This window comes from Phaenicophaeus curvirostris, chromosome 11, assembly GCF_032191515.1.
Source record: "Phaenicophaeus curvirostris isolate KB17595 chromosome 11, BPBGC_Pcur_1.0, whole genome shotgun sequence".
Taxonomy (NCBI): domain Eukaryota; kingdom Metazoa; phylum Chordata; class Aves; order Cuculiformes; family Cuculidae; genus Phaenicophaeus; species Phaenicophaeus curvirostris.
Window position 1 is genome coordinate 20,307,826 of NC_091402.1, and position 24,522 is coordinate 20,332,347.

At 61.4% G+C, this 24,522-nt stretch overlaps 1 protein-coding gene across 2 annotated transcripts; it reads right to left on the minus strand.

Annotated features, from left to right (window-relative positions):
* Positions 1 to 905: 905 nt before the first annotated feature.
* Positions 906 to 24,522, minus strand: SEMA3F (semaphorin 3F). Of its 2 annotated transcripts, XM_069865479.1 has the most exons (19): positions 24,448 to 24,522; positions 20,999 to 21,144; positions 12,455 to 12,615; positions 12,240 to 12,302; positions 11,479 to 11,598; positions 9,676 to 9,756; positions 7,069 to 7,162; positions 6,709 to 6,828; positions 5,592 to 5,731; positions 5,400 to 5,514; positions 5,130 to 5,199; positions 4,885 to 5,029; positions 4,545 to 4,767; positions 3,665 to 3,753; positions 3,212 to 3,253; positions 2,920 to 3,077; positions 2,773 to 2,840; positions 1,488 to 1,621; positions 906 to 1,404 (listed from the first exon to the last, which is right to left on the minus strand). In XM_069865479.1, the coding sequence occupies exons 2-19, from the start codon at positions 21,108 to 21,110 to the stop codon at positions 994 to 996; spliced, it is 2,346 nt and encodes a 781-aa protein (XP_069721580.1). In that variant the 5' UTR covers positions 21,111 to 21,144; positions 24,448 to 24,522; the 3' UTR covers positions 906 to 993. The 2 variants fall into 2 exon arrangements, with proteins under 2 accessions (XP_069721580.1, XP_069721581.1); XM_069865480.1 differs by lacking the exon at positions 9,676 to 9,756 and having other exon boundaries at positions 24,448 to 24,521.

Consider the following 24,522-nt stretch of genomic DNA (forward strand, 5'->3'; position numbering starts at 1 on the left):
CACCCAGTAGTGACGGCTGGCCCATCCTGTGCCCCTAACACTCACAGTGTCATCCACTACTGCTTCCTCCCAGTGACTCCAGCTTCCCAGTGTTCCCAGTGCTCCCCTAGCCCCAGCCCAGCAGGCTTCAATTAAGGGCATTAACCTAATTAGCAGCCCAGCTGCCCCCTCCCTGCCCCAGAGAGCACAGCAGGCGCCCATGTCCATCCCAAGCCAGTGTTTATTTGCGGGGGGGAGCTTTGGCAGGGGGGCACCTGCTTGGCCCCCAATGCCCCTGGGCTCCCCTTGTACAATTAATTACACCCCCTGCACCCGCAGGGTGCCCGAGCACCCATGGGTGCTGCTGCCAGGGAGGTTCTCCCCCTGCATGGCCCTTTCTCCTTCCCCTTCCCACCCAAAACCCCTGGCTGAGTATCCCCCTCCGCAGCCTGGACGCTTGGATCCTATCTTGAAGGTCCCCGTGTCACCCCCGGGGGGGTGATAGGGCTGCATACGCTGCCCCCCTTCTCCTAGGCTTGCCTGGGGGGCTGCACCTTCCTCATATAAAGCCCCTGCTCCTCAACATCCAGGTGGGGAAACTGAGGCAGGAAGCCAGGTTGCAGGAGGCAAAACTTACCCGGTGCTGCCTGTCCTCGTGGCTGGTGTTTGTCCCCAAATCCCTGGTGCATCACCCCCTCCCACACCCCAGGGCCGTGTCCCGATGGTGGGACACACGCCAGGATGCTGGGATGGGATAGGAAGACAGAGACACTGCCAGCGGCCACCCGGGGGGACCCCACTCCTCGCTGGGACCAAGAGGTGGGGGGGTCACACAGCCCCCATGACTATATACACCATACAAATAAATACCGTCTCCCATGGGAGGGGGGCCAGCGCGCGTGTCTGCGTGCGTGTGTGCGGGGACGTATATATATATATTTATTTATAGATATTTTTAATATTAAAAGGGGGGAAAAATAGACCACTGTGCTAGCAAAGTCCCTGATGACAGTTTCATGTATGCCCATAGGTCTCTGGCTGGTGATTCCGGCGGTTCCGAGGCTTCTTCTGGTCCTGCTGCTCCTTGGCTTTGAGGCCAGCCAGCGGCTGCGGGGGGCTAGCGGCCGTGTGCCGCCAGTAGCCCTGGCAGTACTGGTCCAGGAGTCCCATTTCGGGCTGGGTGAGGAGCTGCAGGAGGTCCTGGTAGCGGGGAGTGGGAGCACCGGGCAAGCCGGGAGGGGTCTCCGCTTGGACCAGCACGGCGTGGACGGCGCGATTGCTGAGGACGCGGAGCTGCACCTTGGTCACCGTGTGCTTGAAGTTGTTCTCGGTGGCCGTGCAAGTGTAGAGGCCGCTGTCGCCGAGCTGGAGGCCGCGCAGCAGCAAGCCCTGCTCCGTCCGCAGCACCCGGCCCTCCACCCGCAGCTGGGGGCGCAGAGGGGGGCACGGCTCAGCCGCCTGGCACTCGCTCCCCCCTCGGCACCCCCAGGCGCAGCCCCTGCCTTTACCTCTTTCCGCCGGTCGCTGTTGTCCTTCTGCAGCAGCCACTTGATGCTGGCCTGCGGCGAGCGGGGCTGGCACTCCAGGAAGGCGGTGCTGCCCTCCACTCCGTACTGCACGGCCTCCACCGTGTTCTTGTTAGCTGCAGCGGGGAGCCACGGGCAGCTGGGTCACACGCGCGCCTCCGCGGCCCTGCCCTGCTGCCCTCCGGCCCAGCCACGTGTCTGCCTGCTCCCCAGCCACCCAGCAAGGGTGCTCCTCCTCCTGAAGTGTAGCCATGCCTGCGGTAGGGTATCCATCCATCCATCCATCCATCCATCCATCCATCCATCCACCCACCCATCCATCCATCCATTCATTCATCTACACACTCATCAATTTGTGATCACCCTTCTCCCATTGTATCCATCCATCCATCCATCCATCCATTCAAACCTGCTCATTCTTGTCCCCAACACATCCATCTATCCATCCATAATCATCTTACTCCCCAATGCATCTATTCTTTAATCCATTCATCCATCCATCCAGTCACCTACTGACCCATCCATCTGTGCTTATCCTCACCCCCAATGTATCCATCCATCCATCCATCCATCCATCCACCCACCCACCCATCCATCCATCCATCCATCCATCCATCCATCCATCCAATCACCTACTGACCCATCTATCTGTGCTTATCCTCACCCCCAATGTATCTATCCATCCATCCATCCATCCATGTTCAACCTCCTCTCTAACGAATGCATCCATCCATCCATCCATCCATCCATCCATCCATCCATCCATCCAATCACCTACTGACCCATCTATTTGTGCTTATCCTCACACTCAATGTATCCATCCATCCATCCATCCATCCATCCATCCATGTTCATCCTCCTGTCTAATGTATCATCCATCCATCCATCCATCCATCCATCCACCTACTGACCCATCTATGTGTGTTTATCCTCACCCCCAATGTATCTATCCATCCATCCATCCATCCATGTTCATCCTCCTGTCTAATGTATCCATCCATCCATCCATCCATCCATCCATCCATCCACCTACTGACCCATCTATGTGTGTTTATCCTCACCCCCAATGTATCTATCCATCCATCCATCCATCCATGTTCATCCTCCTGTCTAATGTATCCATCCATCCATCCTCCTCTCTAATCCATCCATCCATCCACCCACCCATCTTCTCTCCATCTCTCCCCATATCTCCACAACCACCAGCCCCTCCCTCAGCTCCTGTCCCCTCCTCCCCGTGCCCCCCTGCGCCCCCAGCCCCTCTCACCGTTGGAGTTGTATCCCCGGCACTGTCGGATGGGGTTTCCGTGCCGCACGTCCTGCCGCCGGCTGCGCCTGTGGGGAGGCAGGAGGTGAGCGGGGGAGCCTGGGGCGCTCGGGTCCCCCCCTGGTCGCTCTGCCCCGGTCCCGGTACCTCTTGGAGGAGGCGGAGTAGCGGGTGCAGGCGCTGCCGTCCCAGGCGCAGTAGGGGTCCCGGGCCAGGCAGCAGTCGGCACAGGCTTCTCCATAGACATCGCAGCGGTGCAGGGCCAGGTGGGTCACGCCGACGGCCGAGGACACGTACAGCTGTTGCTGTTGGAGGGACAAAGAGGACAGGGTGAGACGTCATCTTGTCAGCTTGCCCTGCGGCCACCCCCGTGGCTCCTGCTCTGGTGCTGCGGTGACACCGGAGAGTGCCGCGCGGACGGGCCCACGATGGGACTCACCCTCTTGGAGGAGATGGTCATCGTCTTGATGGGTGCTGGCACCTAGACCGGAGCGAAGGAGATGGGAGGGATGAGCACCTGGCCTGACGCTGCAGCCCCAGGGGGGACATCCCACACCCACCCTGCGGGGCGCGTAGGGGAAGCTGCAAGGCAGCAGCAGGTGGGACAACCAATGCTCAGGGTCCCTCCAGAACTGGACTAGGGGCTGGCTCATGTCCCATGGGGCTGGCTGGTGTCCCCAGAGGCTGGTTGATGTCCTAAGGGATGACTGGTGTCCCACAGGATTGGCTGATGTCCCACGGGATTGGCTGATGTCCCAAGGGATGGCTTGTGTCCCAGGGGGTTGGTTGATGTCCCAAGGGGCTGGTTGGTGTCTCAAGGTCTCCCTGGTGTCCCAGGGGACTGAGTGGCTAGATTTAAGACAGTCAGCAGAGGGTGGAGGACAACCCTTACCTTGAACACCTCGATCTCCTCCAGCATGAGCTCCTCTGTCTCCATGTCATCCCGGGGGAGAACAATGACCTTCTGCACGGTGCCCCGATCTGCAAGACACCACAGAGCCCGGGCCCTCAGCGGCACCTCATGGCACCTGCGCCCTCCCCTCCTGGGAAAGGGGGTCCCTGCTGGAGCTGGGGGGAAGAAGGACCTCCTCCCAAGTCCATCCCCATCTGTCTGCTGCTGCAGGCGGCTGTGCCTGAAGTGAGGTGTGCTGGGTCAGATCACCACCTGTGGCAGATCCACCACCCAGGGCAGGGTGGGGACAGCAGCCAAGGGTGGGCACGGGGGCAGAGGAAGGACCGGGATGGATCACGGGGGCTCTAGGATGCGCGTTCGAGCAGGGGAATCACCACGGTGGAGCAGCAGCGCTCCCAGGATGGGCACTGGGGCAGGGAAAGAACAGGGTGAGGACGCTGGTGCCTTTTGGATGGGCAGTTGGGTAGGGGAAGCATCAGGCTGGGTGATGGTGGGCTTAGCATGGGCGACGGGAAGCGTGAAGCTGGATCACAGAGCATGTTGGATGGGCACCAGGGGCAGGAGAGGACGAGGCTGGATGGTGGAGCCCCTGGGGTGGGCACTGGGGCACGCTGGATGATGGCATCATGCTGGATTATTGGTTCCAGGGATGGGAACTGGGCTAAGGGAAGGCCCAGGCTGGACGCTGGGGTCTGCGGGACGGGGACCAAGGCAGGGGAAGGACCAGACTGGAGCCTCGAGGCGGGGCAGGGATCTCAGGTCAGGGGTGCACCGTGCTCTGGCCAGCCCTGGTGGTGCCCGTGCCCTCCGGGGCCGCGCCGGAGCATGCTGCGTTCCCCGCGGTGCGCGGCGTGGGTACCTGTGCCCAGGAAAAGCACCTCATAGCGCCCGTCTGCCGCATCCACCTGGTCGACGGCCACAGTGGTGAAGCGGTAGTTGACGTTGGTGCGGACCACCAGCGGCTGGCGGTGGGTGGGGTAGACGGCGTGGTACATCAGCGGGTGTGTGCGCATGAAGTTGATGACTTCATCAGGGTAGTCCTTGGTGGATTTCATAGACGGGGTGAAGGTCCCACCGGGGCACTGCAGCACAAACATCACCAGCACTCGGTGACCGGGTGCCTGGGCACGGATCCGAGGGTGCTGGCTGCCTGGAAGGTGCCTGCTCGCCTCCCTGGGTTGTGCCCAGAAGGTACTTACGGTGCCCGGCCGCGGGTAGGGCATTTTGCCCGTGTAGGGCATCCACTGGTAGTTGGGTCCCTCCTTGTGCGCAAAGGGCCCGTTGAAGACCATGCGGATGTCAGCCATGGAGTAGACACACACGGCAGAGCCCTTGAAGACCGACCTGCGAGGAAGGACCCGTTGCCACCTTACGGCTTGGCACACCCACCGGCCAGCTGGGGACCCCCTTTCTGCTGCCCTGGCCCAGGAAGGTCAGCACTCACCCCGACGCGGAGAACACGGCGTAGATGACGGGGTTCTTGGTGTCCTGAGTCTGCTGGATGAAGACGTCCTCTTGGGACAGAAAGATGGAGGTGTCACCACGAGGAAGACGGAACCCCCTCACACCCAGGGATGCTGGGGCAGGGGGAAGAGCAGCTCCCCGTGGGAGAGGAAAGAGGTGGGGCGGCAGCAAGGAGGTCCCTAACCCTCTTCAGGGTGCCACCAAGCCCACGGGGATGTCAAACACCCCTAGTCCTGCCTTGAGCACTCACGGAGCTCATCGAAGTGTGTTTCGATCCCGTCGGGTCCCGGCACGGAACAGACAAGCCGGGCCTTCAGGAAGGTGCTCCACTTGTTCACGAGGCAGCAGTGGCCCCCGTCGTCGTTCTGCAATGAAAAGACCCTGGTGTCCCAAGTCCTGCTTGTCCCCTGCCCGCTCCCTGCCTGCCCGCCCCTCCACCTACCAGGCAGATGCGCCCGATGCGGGAATAGATGCCAGGGTTCAGCGGGGCATCGGCTGACTTCTCTCGGAAGAAGAAGTAGAGCTTGTCGTCGTTCCTCTCGCTGCTGTCAGGGATGAGCTGGGCACGGACAAAGGCTGGGTCTGGAACGACACGGCATCGTCAGCCCAGTGGCACCCCCTGCCCTGTGTCACAGTGGAACAATGAGCTCCCCTCTCCGCTGCCATCATCCCACTCCTGGAAAATCACTGCCACGGTCGCAGGGTGAGAGCTGGATGAGGTCCTGAGCTGTAGAGGCTCTGAGGAACCAGGTCTCTCTGGTGGTTGCTGGCGCTCAGAACATCCCTGAGATCTGCAGGAGCATCCCTGGATGGAGACCCCCAGCAGCTCTATGAGAAGGATGGTGGGAACTGGTCTTCCCCCCTGGGAGGAACCACACAGCCTGGAAGCTTCTCAGGAAGCTTCTCCCTGCCATCCATCAGCCAGTGTCCAGCCTGTGCTGACAGCTCCCCCTCTTCGGGTTACCGCCCCGCCGGCTCCCCGGCCCGGCAGGATCAGCCCATCTGCTCTGCTCTGTTTACTCAGCTGCTGCCCCACAGGCAGGGGTGCTCTGAGGGGGGCAGGATGAGCGCTCAGGGTCACCGATCGCAGGCGACACGGTTGACATCTCAGCCCTGCAGAAACCCAGGCACGGACTCTGGTACAGCCAGCCCCATCTCCTACCAGCTGGTTGCTTCTGTCACCCAGCAAAGCCCCCAGCATGTCTGTCACTGTGCCTCACACAGCTACCCCTCTGCTCTTCTGCCTAGATTTCCATCCATCCATCCATCCATCCATCCATCCATCCATCCATCCACCCACCCACCCACCCACCCACCCATCCATCATCCAACCATCCATCCATCCTTCACCAATCCATCCATCCATCCATCATCACCCAACCATCCATCCATCCTTCACCAATCCAATTCATCCATCTGTCCACCCACCCACACTGTCCCCCTGCCCATGCTGGCTGTGGTCTCTGTCCTGGGAGAAGGATGCAGCACGACACAACAGGTCTCCAGGGCTGGAGCCGTGGTGTCTCCAGGTTCCCTGGGTCGATGACACCTGGACTCACCGTTGAGCCACCGCGAATTGTACTGGTCTGTCCTCATGGCCGTCTGCTTGCCCATGGTGCGGAAAATGGCTGCGTCCGTGCCCATGAAGTCAATGTAGACACCAGCATAGAGCTCTTCATCTGCAGAAGGCAGAAATTGGCTGGAGGCCCTCAACCACTGCTCCATCCTGCCCCATCCCTGGCCAGTAGCCACCAAGAAACCAAGATCTACCTGGCCCATGGCCATCCTGGAGAGCTCAGGAGGTGGCACTGCTCTAACCAGGACCCCCCAGCTCTGCTGGGCCAGGTGTCCATGAACTGGGCATCCCAGTTGCGTGGCTACCTGCAGCTGGAGCAGGTGGGAGTGGCTACAGGACTCACTTATTAACGCAGAGACGGTGTCTACTTTGGGGTCGTAGGAACACTTCCCCTTGCCCGACTCCAGCTTGTCCGGCTCCAGGTAGAAGATATAATCCTGGTGAAGGAAGCAAACCAAGGAGCTGGTTAGACTTTCATCTCTCCATCCCCACGGCACCTTCTGAAGACCTCTGGGAGAGGCAGCCTTATCCGGGATGGAGCGAGGATGGATGCAGATGGACCACACTGGTGCTCGGCAGGTCTCCTGAGAAGCTGAAGCCCCCATGCGATGCTCCTCCGATGTTGCTGGATGTTTCTCCGTGCCCTCCGCTGCTTGAAGACTTGGCCACGATGACATGCTGCAAGGGAGCATCCATTCTCCACGCAAACATCTCCCTCTGGCCGCCTCTTCGCTCCGGCTGCCCATGCTGCACGTCACCACTTGGCTGGGTCCAGGTCATGCGGCTCTGGTGGCTTTGGCAGGTGGGGTTTGGCCACCGGCACTGCCCGGCACAGCTCAGTTTCCAGATCTGCTGCACTCCTCCCAGGAGGACTCGTTTTCCGGTGGGCACCGCTGGGGTGGCATCGCAGTGAGATGCTGTGCACGCTCCAGGGGGATTCACCCCACACTGTCACCTCTGCCTGCCCCACGGCACCGTCCTTTGTCCTCAGCCAGGGGTGAGACCTACTCTGCTTCCACAGACACGTGCAAAGTCCTCTTCTGGTGCCAACTCGGGGCAGATGGACCCCTCACCACAGCGTATGGACCCCCAGAGCCAGGATGAAGCACCAGTGCAGCACAAACATAGAATCCCGAGGTTGGAGAAAACCTTTCAGATCATTGGGTAGAACCGTACCTGCTACTAAAGTTCACTACTAAACCACACCCCTGAGCTCCTCATCTACTCATCTTTTAAACACCTCCAGGGATGGGGACTTGACCACCTCCCTGGACAGCAGTGCCCAAGAACCCTTTCAGGGAAGAATTTTTTCCTGATGTCCCATCCAAACTTTCCCTAGCACAACTTGAGGCAACTTCCTCTCATCCCATCACTTGTTACTTGAGAGAAGAGACCTCATCACTGTCTACAACTCCTTGAAAGGAGGTTGCAGTGAGGTGGGAGTTGGTCTCTTCTCAGCCTCCTTTTCTCCAGGCCAAACAACCGCAGTTCCCTCAGCTGCTCCTCACAATCCTCATTCTCCAGCCCCTTCCCCAGCTTTGTTCTCCTCCTCCAGACGCGCTCCAGCTCCTCAACGTCCTTCTTGTAGTGAGGGGCCCAAAACTGAACCCAGGATTCGAGGTGCAGCCTCACCAGTGCCGAGTCCAGGGGCACAATCCCTTCCTAGTCCTGCTGGCCACGCTGTTTCTGATACAAGCCAAGATACTAGTGATCTTCTTGGCCACCTGGGCCACTGCTGGCTCATGTCCACTCAGGTCCTTCTCTGCTGGGCAGCTTTCAAGCCACCCTTCCCTGAGGCAGGGGAGACCTCGGGCAACCAAACTGGGCTGGCGGAGCTGCCCGTTGGCCCCGTGCCCTGGCACTGACATCGAGAGGTGAGCAGGATCCTGGCAGAGCCCACGGCTCTGGGAAGGGCAGGAGGAAGGTTGGGGAGCTGGGATGCTCCCCATCTACATCTCCCACCAGAGGGTTTGCTCCTTGTGCAACACCCCAGTGACAGGCACAGCCGCGCTTCACCATCCTCACTGCACTGCCTGCACCACAGGCTCCATCACAAACACCTCTCCCTGGCCCTGGGCAAATCCTTCATGGGGACAACCTGGCTCTCCAGTGCAGCCCCAGCACTGGCTGCACCACCTCACCCTCCTGGCCACGGTGCCAGCGCGGCCGTTTGGATGATGTGCCTCGAAAACCAATGGAGTTGCCAGAAAGCGGGTGCTGGCAGTGCCCAGGGAGCTCGGGGAAGCTTCTCTCGGTGGGTGCTGGGGCCAGATCTAGCAGGGAGGGAAGGATGGGGGGGATCCAGGAGGCTGAAATGGTAACGGTGCATCCTCACTCGCAGGCAGCGAGATGCTGGTGGCCGAGCATCCCCCTCTGCCCCTCTCTCACCCCTCTCCCAGCCCATGCACCGACCCGTGTTAGTCCGGAGGGGAGAGGCTCTGGGGGGGGACACTGTCAGGGCAGGCTGGCGAGAGGGGTCCCTAGGAGCCCCCCTGAGCCTGCTGGGGTGACACAAGCACCACCCGGGGTGAGACGAAGCAGCCACTCCTGGATGTTTTTGTAGATCCTACCAAAACACCTCTTGCACATCGCCTTGGCATCCTGCCCTGTGAACCATCCTGAGCCCTGTAGCTCTGCCAACACTGGTCCTGCTTCCAAGGCACGTGGCAAAGCCAGCGGCGGGGCAGGGGGAGCCACCGTCCCTGACAGTGTCCCCACGGGGGACCCGCGTGCGGCCTGGGAGGAAGGAGTTAGTAAAAGAAGGAGAGTGGAGATGCCAGGCCGGTGGCCAGAGGATGCTGCGCCGAGAGGGAAGGAGGTGGCGAGGATGCCCACGGGACGGGGCGCCTTGCCTGGGGGTCGGAAGCATGCCGGTGGGAAGGAAAGGAGCCCACGGCGCCCCAGGACAGAGGGGGGCACGGCTGCGGCGGGCTCCCAGACCGGTTCCCACCTTGCTTTGTGTTGGTCTCGGGCTGAGGGGGCCGTCGGTGAATCTGCTTTCCCGGCCTCCCGGCTGGCTCGGCGGAAACCCCTGGGGAGAAGGAGCAGGGCAGAGAGTTAGCGCCAGCGGATGGGGATGGACCCCCGGCGCGGGGGGACTGGGGGACCCCGAGAGCCGGGGTGACGGATGCCCATAGAGCAGCAAAGCCACAGCCACCCGGGGGGTGTCACTGCAGGTCCCCAGGTGCTCCGGGCTGCTCTGGCCTCTAGCAGGAGCTTCTCCAGGACGGATCCTGCTCTCTCCCACGGAACTGAGGTGCCCCAATGCGGGGAAGGAGAGAGCTGAGAGGCGGCTGCCCACAGCCAGCCTGGTTGGGGTCACACCCAGGGAAGCGAAGAATCATAGAATCATAGAATCACCAGGTTGGAAAAGACCCCCAGGATCATTGAGTCCAACCATTCCCACCAATCACTAAACCATGTCCCTCAGCGCCTCGTCCACCCGTCCCTTAAACACCTCCAGGGAAGGTGACTCAACCCCCTCCCTGGGCAGCCTCTGCCAGGGACCAATGACCCTTTCCATGAAAAATGTTTTCCTTATGTTCAGCCTAAACCTCCCCTGGCGGAGCTTGAGGCCATTCCCTCTTGTCCTGTCCCCTGTCCCTTGGGAGAAGAGGCCAGCTCCTTCCTCTCCACAACCTCTTTTCAGGTAGTTGGAGAGAGCACTGAGGTCTCCCCTCAGCCTCCTCTTCTCCAGGCTAAACACCCCCAGCTCTCTCAGCTGTTCTCATAAGGCCTGTTCTCCAGCCCCCTGTACCCCCGGTACCTGACATCCAGCTGGCAGCACCCCACGCAGGGAAGCAACGCCCCGCGCCAAGCCATGCCACAGGAGAGGCTACCGGCACCGTGGGGGTCACTAGGACCCCCTGTCCCTGTTGCGCTGCTGCTGGCTTCACCAGAGGGGACACATGATGCCGTCCTCAACTCCACAGGCATCCCTGGTGCTCCTTAAATGCTGCTACTGCCCAATCCGGTCCCAGTCTGGAGCGGCTTGAGCAGCATCTGCCTCGCTCAGTGCCCGTGCCAAGCTCATGGGGCACTGGAGCAGACTCCTGTCCTCCACGTCCAGACCCACGGTCCTTCCTTGTCTCATGCTGGTGGTGCTCAGCTTGTCCCGATCACAGGAGAGGACACTGCCCAGGCTCTGTCACTCTGGTACGGAGGGGACGGACACTTCGCAGGGCTGGGGCGCCAACATCACCATTTGCAGAGACAAACTCCTTCCAAGGGCTGTCCTGAAAGTGCTTCTCTGTCTGCCGCGTGTCCAGGGGGAACACTACCCTCTCACTGCACGCCGTGGTCCTCAGAAATGGGTGACATCCATCCAGGGACAACCCTGGCACTGCTGCACATGCTGGCACAGCCTCTGCCATGGTCTCCATGCAAATCCAGTGCTGGGCGTTCTCCACATCCACGGAAGCCAGGGGAGATGCGTCCCTCACCCTGGTGGGTATCTGGCTGTGGTTGGCGGGTGGGAGGGCACGTTGCGTGGAAGCTGGCGTTGGGGTCCAGCTGGGGCAGCCCGCTTTCGGTGGGAAATCCTTGGTCTGTGGAGATGTCTCAGCCCCACTTGACAGCGCCATTAGCCACGGTCACTCCTCAGCTCGTCACTGCCCCCCAACCCACTGCCCCCCAACCCTCCTGGCACCAGCCAGCAGAGCCATGCCACGCCGCCCTCCCACACGACAATCCCATGGTGGCTCCACCGGGCCGGGCACCGCCTGAGCCCCCCGTGGTCCCTCCCGCCCCTCACCTGGGCTTTGCGCCCACGGTTGACGAAGGCGCAGATGGGGTTGTAGGCGCCGGTGCCGCATACGTAGAGGTGGGTGCGGTTCCAGGGCTGGATCAGGCGGATGAAGTTGGCACATTCCCCCTGGGAAGCAGAAGAGAGGCTGCTAACCCCAGCTAGGGGACCAGGACACCACCTTCCCACCACCTCCCAGCACCCAGACTGGGGCAGGCACCACGGGGTCTGGCCAAAGGCATGGAGGAGGAGCTGGGGAGGGAGAAAGGAGGCCAAGGAGCCAGAAGGGTGGCATGGAACATGGCAAGAGCCATGGGCTGGAGCAGGGCCATGGGTCGGTGTGGTCATGGCTTGGCATGGGTCATAGGATAGCACGGGTCACGGGGTGGCACAGGTCTTCAGTTGGCATGGAGCTACGGGGCGGCATGGGACATGGGTTGGAATGTGGCATGGAATGTGCAGGTCACTGGTTGGCACAGGCCATGAGCTGGCACACTGGAGAGCGCAGCCCTGGCTGGCAGGAGGAAGCAGGGTGGGAAGCTTGGCCTCCTGCTTGCTCATCAAGCTGTCCAGGACCTGCACATCTACGACAGAATGGGTGGCAGGACAGCACAACACCTTGGAGTACCATCCTGGCACGGCTGCAGATGCTGCTGAGCTACAGGGGATCCAGGGGATGGCTTTTCCAGTGTAGGACATGAATCCCCCTCCACTGCTGGCCACCAACCCTCCCACCACTACCTAGAAGCAGGTTCACGTTGGCCACTCACGTTGCTGTTCTTGCCCGACAGGATGCACTCCTCAATCCTCTGCTGGGATGCAGGCCAGTGGATCTGTGGAGACACCAGCCCAGTGGACATCAAGGTTCCCACCCAGTCCCACCTCTTCCAGAGATGCCCATCAAGCTCTTGCATCAGAACCCGGAATGCCCACCCAGGTGCCCGGTTGCCCCCTCTCCCACCCATGCGTTGTCACAGCAGCTTACGATGAGGGGCTCGCGGTTGATGTCGTGGAGGTCCAGAGAGAGGACGTAGTCCTTGCTGCCCACGTACATGCGGTCGTGGTCTTCGTCTTTCAGCAAGATGCGGTAGTCGCTGGAGTTGAGGAGGAAGTTGAAGAAGTGCGCTGTGCCCGTCGCCTTCAGCTCTGCAGGGACGAAAGGGCAGGCGTCAACACCCCACGGACCGGCTGAAGGAAGGACCTCCTGTGAGAGGAGGTCGGCACCTTCCAGCACACGGTGCCCACCTTCCCATCCACGAGCATCACGGTGATGCCACGTCTACATGGGAGAATGACGGAGATGCTCACAGCGGGATGGAACAAGCAAGAGTAACCAGGGGAGGAGGCAGCAGAACCTGGGCTCAGGAGAGCCAACACCCCACAGGAGGGAGTGGAGCTTCCCACCGAGATGGGGCAAGAAGCGGGGGCTCACTGTCACCCCAGCCAAGAGCTCACAGCTCCCAACGTCTCCAGCATCATCTCCCTCCTGCCCTGTGAGCCCATGTCCCAGCCAGACCACTGGCTCCTCAGCTGGGGAAGCTGGGACCCTAAGGAGGCAGCTCCGGGTGGGGGGACCAGCCTCCCCCCGCGCACCCCATCCCCCCCACCCAGGGAAGTTATTTTTAGCCTGAGTGTGGGAGCAACGAGTGAAAGAGGATAATGAGGGTCATGAATATTCACAAGTGCAATGAGGCAGCCAGATGGAAGGCAGAAGTGCTGCAGATGATGTGGGCCGGTGCCAAGGACCGTGCGGCAGGGGCCAAGGCACGAGTGGGACACAGAACCCTGCCCCAAGGGACACAAGCTGCCCTAAATGCCACCCCCCTTGTAGGTGACACCCCTCTGGATGCCATCAACAACATGGGATGCCACCTCCATGGAATGTCATCTTCCCTATATGCCATCTCCTTTAGAGGTGCCACTCTCTTTGGAGATGCCACTTGCCTTGAATGCCACCAACAGCCATCAGATGCCACCTCCATGGCACGTGATGTGCCCTGGATGCCACCCCCTTGGATGCTACCCTGAAGCCATTGGATGCCACCTCCATGGGATGCCATCTGCCCAAGATACCAACCCCTTCTAAGGCATCATCCTCTTTGGAGGTGTCACCCCCTTTGGATGCCACTCCCATGGGATGCCATCTGTCCCAAATACCACCCCGTTTGGAGGTGTCATCCTCTTTGGATGCCACCAACAGCCATCAGATGCCACCCTCAGCCATCAGATGCCACCTCCATGGGATGCCATCTGCCCCAAATGCCACTCCCGCTGGAGGTGCCATCCCTTTGGAGGTGTCATCCCCTTTGGATGCCACCCCTATGGGATGCCATCTGCCCTAGATGCCACCCCCTTTGGAGATGTCTTTCTCTTTGGATGCCACCAGCAGCCATCAGATGCCACCCAAGCTATTAGATACCACCTCCATGGGATGCCATCTGCCCTAGATGCCACCCCCTTTGGAGGCGTCACCCGCTTTGGATGCCACCCCCATGGCAAACTGCCCCCCTGAGCATCCCCCCCAGTGCAAGTGCCGGGGTGTCCTTGGGGCTGGGGGCAGCCCTGGCCCCCGTGCCGGCTGGGAGGGGAGCAGGGTCCTGGGGGTCAGCGTGGGAAGGAAGGCGCTGACTTCCAGGCAGGGCTGGGCAGGGCTCCAGCAGCCAAGCTGCCTTCCCAGCCAGGACACCAAGTGCCTGCACATCTCCCTGACCTCCTGGCAATGTCCCGTAGGTGTCCCCAAAGTCCATGGGGACACAGAAGTCTGCACTCTTTGGTCCCCCTTCCACAGCCCTGGGGACCCCTCTTGGCCCTGCAGAAGTTGGGGTGTGGCAGGGGGCACCCCACAATAAGAGGGGGCTGCCCAGTTGCAGTTAGATCCATGCCCACTGGTGTCACTGGGAGAACCTGCTCTGTCCCAGGGCTGGCAGGGTGGCAACGGGATGATCTTTAAGGTCCCTTCCAACCCAAACTATTCAATGATTCTATGCGTAGAATGTGATGTGTGCGCATGTGTGTGCAGCGTGCGTGTACATAGAACATGCAATGTGTGTGCACGTGTGTGTAGAACGTGGTGTATGTAGAATTTCATGCGTGTGCGTGTGTGTAGAACACGCAATGCGTGTGCAGAACGTGCAGTTTGTGTGCATGTGTGTGCAAAACGTGCGTGTGCATGTGTAGAACACGCGATGTGTGCACATAAAAGATACAGAATGCAACGTGTGTGCACGTGTAGGACCTGTGATGTGTGTGTGTGCACGCGTGTGCAAACGCATGTGCCCCACATGGGGCTCTGGGAGCCCGGGATGGATGTGTTGGGGCTTCCCCCGCGGTGACGCTGGTGTCGGTGGGGAGGTCAGGAGCCAGGAAAAGGCAGGGCAGCTCCGGCAGCGGGTGACGCAGGCAGAGCACAAGAGGTTGTCCCCAGCACCAGGGCACGGGACATCCCTCCTGCTTGGGGCAGAGGTAACTGCGGGGCGAGCAGAACTGGGGATGGAGGTTAAACCAGGCAGGAGCCCCACTCTGCCACCGTGTCCAACCTCCCATCCTCACCTCTCAAGAAGGACCCCCTGACCTGGGCATCATCCGGACACGGATCCCATGTCAATGATGGTCCCAAATATCCCATATGCACCAGGATGGGCATGGTGCCACCAACACAAAGGGCGCTGGCCCCCCTCCAGCGGCCTCATTCAGCCCCCCATGCCCCAGCGATCAGAGGGGACACCCCCAAAGCGGGGCGGTGACAGACCCACTGCCCCGTGACGCCCTCTCCAAAGGGGACGGAGAGGCGGGCGAGCCCCTATCCCAACCTCTGACCTCCCGAACTGCCACCTTCAACCCTTCCCACCTAATCCCCTGCCACCTCTGTGCCCCCAAACCTGCCCTTGGCAGCCGGGCTGGGGTCCCAGGGGATGGATAAGCCAGCTCGTTAGTGGATGCGCCCTGATGAGCAAATTCCCTCCCGTATCGCCGCCGTCAACCCAATCCCAGCACTGGCGGAGCTTCCCAGGCTGGCCAGGAGCCTAATCCCATTTTAATTGCCCAGCACCAGAGCCAGGAGCCACCCGGCATGGCAGGCGGGGTGGGCTCCCTGGGGACCATCCCCTCTCAGCATCGCGCAGAGTGCCCCCACAAATCCCTCCAGGATTTGCCTCCCCAGCACGGTTTGGTGGCCTCGGGTGTTGAGACTTAATTACCCTGCGCCTTGGAGCGATGCCGGCAGCCAGGAACCAGTCAGGGCTGGCAACCAGGGGCGATGCTTGGCTCTGCCTGCGCTGGTGGCGAGTGGCACTGCTCCATTACAGCTCTGCAAAGCCACGACCCCCCCCGAGTAAAGCCAAATTTACAGCTCCGGCAGCTGCCCACACCTCCACCCTTGCTGGCGGCCACCACCGTCCCCATCCCTCAGGGATGAGCAGTCCCATTGCCCATTGGCACGGAGACCGGCACTGATCTCCAAAGCAAAGGTGAGATTTCAGGGGTTCCCGATAAACCTGGGGGGCTGCTCACCCAAACCCAGCCCCCCCCTCACCCCTCAAACATCACCACGGTGCTGGCACGAAGAGATGATGCCATTAGGTCCCAAGCTGGTCACCTCCCCAGGTGCACCATGGCTGCACCCTCCTGAAACCAATTACAGGCACTCTCACCTAATTAGTTTCTAATTATGGGCTTGTAGCGCATTCAACATAATTAGCATGTAAATTACATGGCGTGTTTATATTCAATAACCGCTCTCCCCCCCGGCTGGCAGCAGCAGCGCCTTTTGGGAACCCTTTCTTTGCATGAATTCGCTCTAAATGCCGATGGAGAAGCCCAGCGCTGATCCCAAGGGAGCCTGGCCCAGCAGAGATAAATCCCAGCTCCATCCTAGAGTGTTTTATCCCACAAATTGATAAGCAAGCCCCAAATGTTCACGTTCCCTCCCTTAATGTCTCCCCTGCTTGAAACGTGGGATGCAGCTTCTTGGGTACCGGGCGGAGGGGAGGGATGGGGAGCGATGGAGGGAGAGGGATTTGGGGCTGGATGCGTCCCCTCGCGTGTTTAAAGCATTTGTTGTTATTGGGGTTGATCAAAGAGCTGGGTGGGTCGCCCGCTGAAAGCAGAATTGCTTATTTGTTTGAGCGTCACTCCGCTACCCCTTGATGGGTTATTTATGATGTAATTAAGCTAATTACATGTAATAAGAGAGTTTCCGTGGCCCCCAGCCAAGCTCTTTTCCCATTTAACCGATTCACAGGTGGGAGGAAACCGAAGCTGCCTTGCTGGGGCTTGGGAGATGAAATGGCTCCGGCTCATTGCATTCCACCCCCAACCATCTCCAGCCCCCCAGGAGCATCACCCAGGGCCCGCTCCACCAGCCCCCAGGCCAGGGTACAGGTGCCACAGCTGCCCAGGGATCAAATCCTTCGGGATCAAAGCGGGGACAGCCGGGTGTTCCCCCCGCTCCGCCGCCACCGCTGCCCGGCCGGTTGGGTGTAGGCCAAAAAAAAAATAAAAAAAAAGGATAAACCACATTTTTTCAGCTGAAATCGCTGATTCATCCCCCGGCGAGCCAGCCCGAAGCGCTCGTGGGGGGACGTGCCCCAGCAAGCATCGCTGACATGGGGGACGTTGTCCCCACCGAGCATCCCTCAGCAGCAGGGACCCTGGTCCCCAACCCAGACCCAGCTCAGGGGATGCTCCAGCACCCCAAAACCCTCCTCAGGAAGGAGCCCTTTCACCTCTAAGCCCACAGGGCTGACCTGAGAGGTCCCCACCTGCCACCTTTGGGGCTTTTGTTTAATTTCTTGATGCTATTTTCCTTCCCAGCCCCTAAGACCCCGCGTGTGCCAAGGCGCTGGGTGGGAAGCAGCCAGTTTTCCAGGCCGTTTGCTCCGTGCCAAAAAGGCAGCAGGGAAAGGAGCAGCCAGGGGGGCTCTGGGCAGGGCACAGTGGCACCAAAACTGAGGGGGCACACGCAAACCAGGACCCCAGGAAGGACCACGCTGCTCCAGAAGGAGCATCATTTAGTTTTAGGGATAATGAGCTTATTAGGTAGGGGCTCAGGCAGGGATGACACTGAAATCCCATGGGGTTCTTTTTTTGTTTTGGAGGGGGGTTAAGGAGCTTATTGAGCTTCGCAGCTGGAGCCCAGGGGGCTCAGCCCCAGCAGCAGCCGGTCCTGGCGGGGGGGACCTTGTCGCAGCCCCCCGCTGCCCCAGCCACCGAAATCCTCTTAGGGGTCGCAGGGCTCAGCCAGCATCCCTGTCCCTTGGGGCACAGGAGAGGGGACAGAGCGTGTCCCCCGCCTTCGAGGGGTCCAAGGAGCACCCCTCAACCTGGGTCAAAGTGGGGAGCGATGGCACCAACCTTCCCAGCACATCCTGGAGCTCTCAGCCGCATGTCCCCCCTGTGTCCCCCACTGTGTTTATCCCAGGCCGATGTCACCGAGCGGTGCCCACAGCTGCGGCAGCTTAGAAGGGCGCCTGGGCGGCCCCCGGGACGTGCCCCCCTCGCCGGGCTCCTCTCCAGCCATCTGCCACCCCAACCCCAGGATCAAGCACGCCGACATCCTCCAGCCACCAGCTGAGATGCCAGCGGGACGGGAGGGGAAACTGAGGCACAAAGCGGGGAAGAGCACGGTCACGCAGGGGGCAGGCAGCAGAGCCAAGAGGAGACTCCGCAGCTTGATTTATTCTTTTTAAAGTGATTTCCCCCCCCACACACACCTCTTGCAGGAACTGCCCTGCCTCTCACCCAGCCAGGGTTGCCCCCCGGCTGGACCTCTGCCACGGCTTTTCCGAGAGGTGCCGGCATGGCCATAGCCGGGGAGCGGCTTCCCCCTTTGAAGCCCCACAGAGAGTCCTGACCTCGAGGGCTTCCCGTGGCTACGTGGGGCGAGAGCCCACCCTTCCTTCCCGCACGCTTTTCCCACACTGGACTGGAGCAGGACAGGGAGAGATGAATCACCATCATCATCATCATCACCTCCTCCTGCATCCTCACCAGGAAAGCATCGTCCAGGCAGCCAGCACGAGCCCCCCGGCACGGAGGAAAGCCCGGAGGAGAGGGGGCCGCAGGATGTGTACGGGAGAGGGGGGTTGGAATTGTTAGCAAGGAGATGATTAAAAATATCCACCCTATTTCTGGCCGGCACCGGGCTGGGATCTGGGAAGAGCTGTTGGCAAAGGGGAGCTGTGCCGGAGCCGCTCCCAGCGCAGTTCTTTCCGTGCTGGTCACCTTCCTCCTGCCGACACACGGACAGGAAAGCCTTGAGAGGGAGGACAGACGGACAGGGACCATGGGGGTCATAGGATGGACAACAGGACCGACGGGTGACCCTGACCAGTCCATCACCGCAGCGAAGGAGCTCAGCTCTAGCCCCTTTCCTCTTGCTTCGTTATTTTATATATGTTTTTTGTTGTTTTTTTTCCAAGCCCTCGGAGACGATGGGGCTCCGTAGAGGATGACGCAGGCCCTGGGGAGCTGCGACAAACCTCAGGCGTGCGATAACAACCAAAAAGCAAACAAACCCAGAGACGCTCCCGCAGCTGGCGAGGCTCCAGCCAGCGCGGCCGAGGCGAGGCACGCCGGGGTGGGGAACCCGGGGACACGGCAGCTCCAAGCAGCACAGTCCATTCCCCAGCACCCTGCTGGATGCCCGTGCAAGGCCACGGCCACCTTGCTTGGGGCGTGGGGATGCTTCAGCTTGAGCAGCATCCCTCCCGACAGTACCTCCGCTGCCTCCCTGCAGAGCCCAGCTCAACTCATCACACCAGCGTCCCTGGCTCCCGTCACGCCCAGCTCGCCCCAGGGCTTTGGGGCGGTGGATTTGGGCACCAGCCCCACTTCCTCGAGCGTGAGAAGGGGCTGGACCAGCTGGGAAGCGCCGCTGCGCCCCACGTCTCGTGGCCCCAGGGACTTCAAGGAAGCCACGTACAGACGATTGGCTTGGGGAAGCCGCTTACTGGCAGCTCGGTGGCCACCGAGGGAGCCCCCAGGTTAATTCCCCACTGCCGGAGGGCAGGCCGGGAAGGGGTGAGTGGCATTCCTTCCTGATCCCCGTGTGCTTGGCTCCGGCACGCTGCCAGCATTTCTTCTCAGCCTGCAAGTGCAAACCAGCCCTTCTCCCACCGCAAATCCCCAATCCCGGCAGCGGGAGCAGGGGGAGCCCCGCCAGACCCCGCCAAGCAGGAGGGAGAAGCACTGGAGATCCCGACACGGGTGCTTGGGTGACTCTGCCAGGTCCCACGGGCACAGCCAGGGACCTCTGCAGGGCCAAAAATCCAACCCCAAACCAGCCCCCACCCTGTAGGGCCGGACCATGCTTATCCGGAATTAATCCCACGCTGGCGGCTGTGGGATGGCAACAGGCGTTAACACACACCTCGCTGGCACAGAGGGTGCCGGGCTTGACCTGAGCCCTCGTCACAACCAGGAGGAAGAGATGCTCCGAGCTGGACTGAGGGACGCAGCCCTGGGTGGGAAACGGCAGCGGCCAAAGCGCTCCAGCAGCCCCCGAGCCCCTCTGAAACCACCTTTCAGAGAGGCAAGTGGCGCCTAGCGCACGGGGAGGAACTGCTCACGCTTTTCCAGCCTGGACTTGTCCCCAGACTCCTCATACCAGCCATTTTTCCTGCTGAGACCAGCCTTGAACACCAGCGGCTAACCCTGCACACACAATGCTTGCCATCAACCCCCCCAGCCCCGAGCCGCCGCGGCACCCTGGGCTCACCAGCTCCATCCGAGGCTGGAGGGGAAAAGCAGGGCAGGGGTGCAGGCAGCATGGCCCCAGATCGCTTGCTGCCCCTCGTTCCCCCCCAAGGGGAGGCAGACACGAGGCTCCGCGTGCCCATCACCCTCCTGACACGCGTCCAAGCGGGCAGCGAGCCCCAGGAGGGCGCTGGGCGATGGCAGCACCGAATGCACCGAGCCAGCACGGGCAATTTTTGTTCTGCTCCTGGGGGTTTGCAACCCCAAAATCCCCGTCCCATCACCCCCTCCCCATCCACCCCCTCTCAGCATCCCTGTGGCAGGAGCTCAGACTGATGTCTCTGCCAACATGCAACCTAAAGCTGATGCTGGGGTGTCCCCCCCAGCGGCTCCCAGAGTGAGCTGGGTGGGTTGGGTAGCGCTTTACCAAAGGGTTAAGCCCCTTTCCCCCTCCCCTCCTGCCTCTTGCGGCTCCCTGCCAGCTCCCAGGTGTTAATACCAGCTTGGGGGGTCGGAGCTGCTGTCTGGACACAGGGCGCTGCGCTCCCCACACCCCAGCACCCAGATGGAGCGAGCCACCTAGCCACCAACAAGGAGCATACTGGGAGGACTGGGCAGGCTTAACAACCACCTCCACAACAGCCAGTTTGGGGGGGACACAAACTAGGAGCTCAGCCGTGCCTGGGTATGGATCCCCATGGAGATTTTAGGGGGTGTAGCCTGCTGATCCCCCCCGACTAGGCAAGGTGGAGCGGCTGGGACCAGGGTGCTGCTGGTCTCCTCCAATTTTTTGGGGTCTCAGCCTGCTCCCCAACTCCCGCGGCCGGGTTCTTACCTTTGAAGGAGAGCTGGACCCTTGGGGTAGCGAAGCCGTGGTCCTTGGCGTGGGCGGCTCGCCAGCCCAGAGTAAGCAGGGTGGCCCAGAGGAGGACGCCGACCACGGGCATGGTGGGCACCGAGGGGAGTCTAGGGGCGCCGAGCCTGCCGAGGGAGGCACAGGAGAGGGAGGGATGTCAGTCAAGCCCCCCACATCTCCTTATTCCAGCCTTTGGAGGGGAGCTCAGCTGAATCCCACCCCACAGGTTGGGGGGCAGGAGTCGGGGGGTGCCCAGCTTCACCTCCTCGGGTGCCAAGCTGAGCGCAGCGGCGAGCACGGCTGCAGCACGCTCCTCCACCCAAGCTGAAGAGAGCCTTGCCCAGGTGAGGAGAATCCTTCTCTGCTCCCCCCTCCAAAGCCTGCGGCATCCCCACCCCGCAGGGCTGGCTCCCCCCACCCCAGCACCCAGAGGGGTCCCATCCCCAGCCCCCTCGCGCTCCCCCTACCCCTCCTCCCAGCCCCCAGCAAAGCCACAGCGAGCAGAGCTGGGATCAAATCTTTCCAACATGAAGGAAATCTGGACTTCATTATTCCAAGAACGTACAAAAAAAAAAAAAAAAAAAAAAAGGAGGATTTTTTTTTTCATAAATAAAAGAGGAAGAAAAAGAAGAAGAATAAAAAAAAAAAGCCCTGCCTGTGTGCCAGGCAGCTGGACTCCCTGGGGCTCCGGCACGGAGCGGAGTCCGCCAAGCTGCCTCCAGCAAGCCACACACGCACCCCGGTATGGGGCACAGCGCCCTTGGGGTGCCCGGGTCCCCCTCCCGTGGAGCCCAGGGCAGGGTCTGGTGTGGGTGGCAGGGCTGGGAGGAGTCCCCTCGTGTCCCCAGGGGCTGCACACGCAGGGTGGGATGCGCCGAGCCCTGGTACCCCTGTGGGTACAGCGTGGGAGCAGCCCGGGCAGCGGGACCCTGTGCCACGGGGATGGGCACTGCCTGGTGAGCCGCAGGGTCCCCACGGTGCCACCCGCATGGGGACAAGCCCTGTGCAGATGCCACCACGCAGCCCCACAGGGGACGGTGTTGGGGGGCAGGCAGGAACCCTCTGGGGCACCGCGGAGAGGGATGCTGAGCTGCAAAGGGGGGCAGATCCCACACCTCGGGGGCTGCTCACAGCCCACCTGGGTGCTCCGGTCAACCCTTCCTGAGGTGGCCACGCTGGCCCCAGCCTGAGTGGGACGAGGTCACGGATGGGCAGGTAAGAGGGGTGGCCAGGTGGGCACCACCGTGCCCCCTCCAGCAACGCGTGGGCAAGACCCGGAGCGCAGCGGTACCGCCGTTCCCCAGGGCTCAGTCTTGGGAGTCCGTAAATATTTCGATTCGCTCCTCTCTTCCCCCTGCGCGCAGCCAGCTCTGCTCCATTGTACTGGCATTCCGTCCCTTTCCAAGCTCTCCCACCCATTCCCCGGCTCTACCCTTCCCATCAACGCTGGGCTGGGACAGCCTGAGCCCCCAGCTCCTCCGCCAGCCAAAACTCCAGTTGGTTGCAGTTAAATACCCACACATCCCCCCCCCAACTCCTCCATCCAAACCTCCCCCCCCTCTTCTTTCTCCCCGGCAGCTTTAGGAAATAATTCTGGCAAATCCCACTATTGCATTTGGATGGAGCGGCGTACGCGTCAGAGACAGGGAGCGAGATGGCAAACAAAGGAAAAGAGGGAGAGGAGGGGAGCGCAGCGAGCGCAGGGCGAGGAGGGGGGAAAGGGGCCAGCAGCCAGCGGGGGGACACCCAAAACCAGCCGGGAAAGGCAAATTCCAAGGAAGCAAAAAGGTGAAACGGCCCATTGGAGCGCACCTTGGCCGGGAAATCTCCATTTCCAGGGGCATCTGCGCTCCAGGGAAACTGGAAACTCCAGGGGAGAGCAGCCACGTTCCTTCGCCCCAGCAGCCGGGGCTGGTTTGGGGTTAAGGGGGCTGTTTTTTTAGCCATTAAACTTTGGCTGTGGCTGGTGTCGCAGCAGGAGGATGAAAATCCCGCTCGGCTTTATCCTCCTTCCCCAGGCCGGCCAAGCGAGCGATGCCGAGCCCGAGCGATTCGGGAAAGGGTTTCTGGGCTGGAACTGGGGCTCCTTCGGGGGACCCCAAGGCAGAGGGGCTGCAGAGGGGTGCTTGGAGGCAGGGCTGGTCCCAGCAGCCTCAGGAGCCAGATTTGTGAGCAGGAAACGCTTGGGGAAGGGAAAAGAATCGTAAGGCAGGATGGGGAGCGGGAAGGGAGCTCGTCCCGAAGGCGCGATGCCACCGGCGGGAAGGGGGGAAAGGGTAAGAAATGAAATAGAACAATAATGCAAATCCTCCAGCGCGACCCCGCGCACCCGGGGAATAACTTTTTGCGCAACTTCATGCTGCTGGCCCTCCGGCACGCCTGGCCTGGCCCCTGGAGAGCCCTTGTCCCAAGGAGAGTCCCTTGTCCCCAAAGGGAGACCCCTGTCCCTAAAGGAGAGCTCCTTGTCCCCAAAGAGAGATCTCAGCCCCTAAAGGAGAGCTCCTGGTCCCCAAAGAGAGACCCCAGCCCTTAAAGGAGAGCTCCTTGTCCCCAAAGAGAGACCCCAGCCCTTAAAGGAGAGCTCCTTGTCCCCAAGGAGAGACCCCAGCCCTTAAAGAAGAGCTCCTTGTCCCCAAGGAGAGACCCCAGCCCTTAAAGGAGAGCTCCTTGTCCCCAAAGAGAGACCCCAGCCCTTAAAGGAGAGCTCCTTGTCCCCAAAGAGAGACCCCAGCCCTTAAAGGAGAGCTCCTTGTCCCCAAAGAGAGACCCCAGCCCTTAAAGGAGAGCTCCTTGTCCCCAAGGAGAGACCCCAGCCCTTAAAGGAGAGCTCCTTGTCCCCAAAGAGAGACCCCAGCCCTTAAAGGAGAGCTCCTTGTCCCCCAGGACAGACTCCAGACCCTAAAGGAGAGCCCCTTATTCCAAGGGGGAGCCCCGTGCCTCCACGGGGGAGCCCCCCATCCTCACAAGATCCCCCCCCAGCCCTTCTCCTTGTCTCTCTGTGCTCCCTGCACCCCCAGCCCGACAGAGGCGGGGGGGGGGGTCCCCCCAGGCTGGGCTTCACCTGCCCTCCTTTTCTCGGGGTCTCGAGAGCCTGTGCCCCCACAGCACCTCCAAGCACCCCCCCGCAGCCCCGAGCAGCACCGGGGGTCCCGGTAAGGACCTCCCCTCCGCTATCGCCCCACCGAGGGGTCCCGGTAAGGACCCCCCCTCTCTGGCACTGCCCCACCGAGGGGTCCCGGGGCTGCGGACCCGGCAGGGATCCCACCACGGTCGGGGAGGAGGACAAGCCCCGCAAAACACCCGCTGCGGCTGCCCGGCGCTCCCGTTCCCCGCCACCTGCCCGCCTCACCGGGGCGGCGGAAAGTTTCCTCGGGTCGCACCCTCCCCCCCACCCACCTCCACCGTCACGGTGCCCGGTCCGGCCTCACCTCAGCGGGATCCCAGCGGGGGTCAGGAGGGCGGCGGGGCTGGGCTCAGCGCCGCGCCGGGCACCCGCTGCCCCC

Coding starts and splice junctions, on each gene's coding strand:
- SEMA3F (XM_069865479.1), bottom strand. CDS start 21,110: ATGCCCGTGGTCGGCGTCCTCCTCTGGGCCACCCTGCTTACTCTGGGC. Junction 11,599..12,239: donor TGTCGGGCAAGAACAGCAAC/GTGAGTGGCCAA, acceptor TCTGCTTCCCAG/GGGGAATGTGCCAACTTCAT. Junction 1,622..2,772: donor CCGGGGATACAACTCCAACG/GTGAGAGGGGCT, acceptor TCCCCGCTGCAG/CTAACAAGAACACGGTGGAG.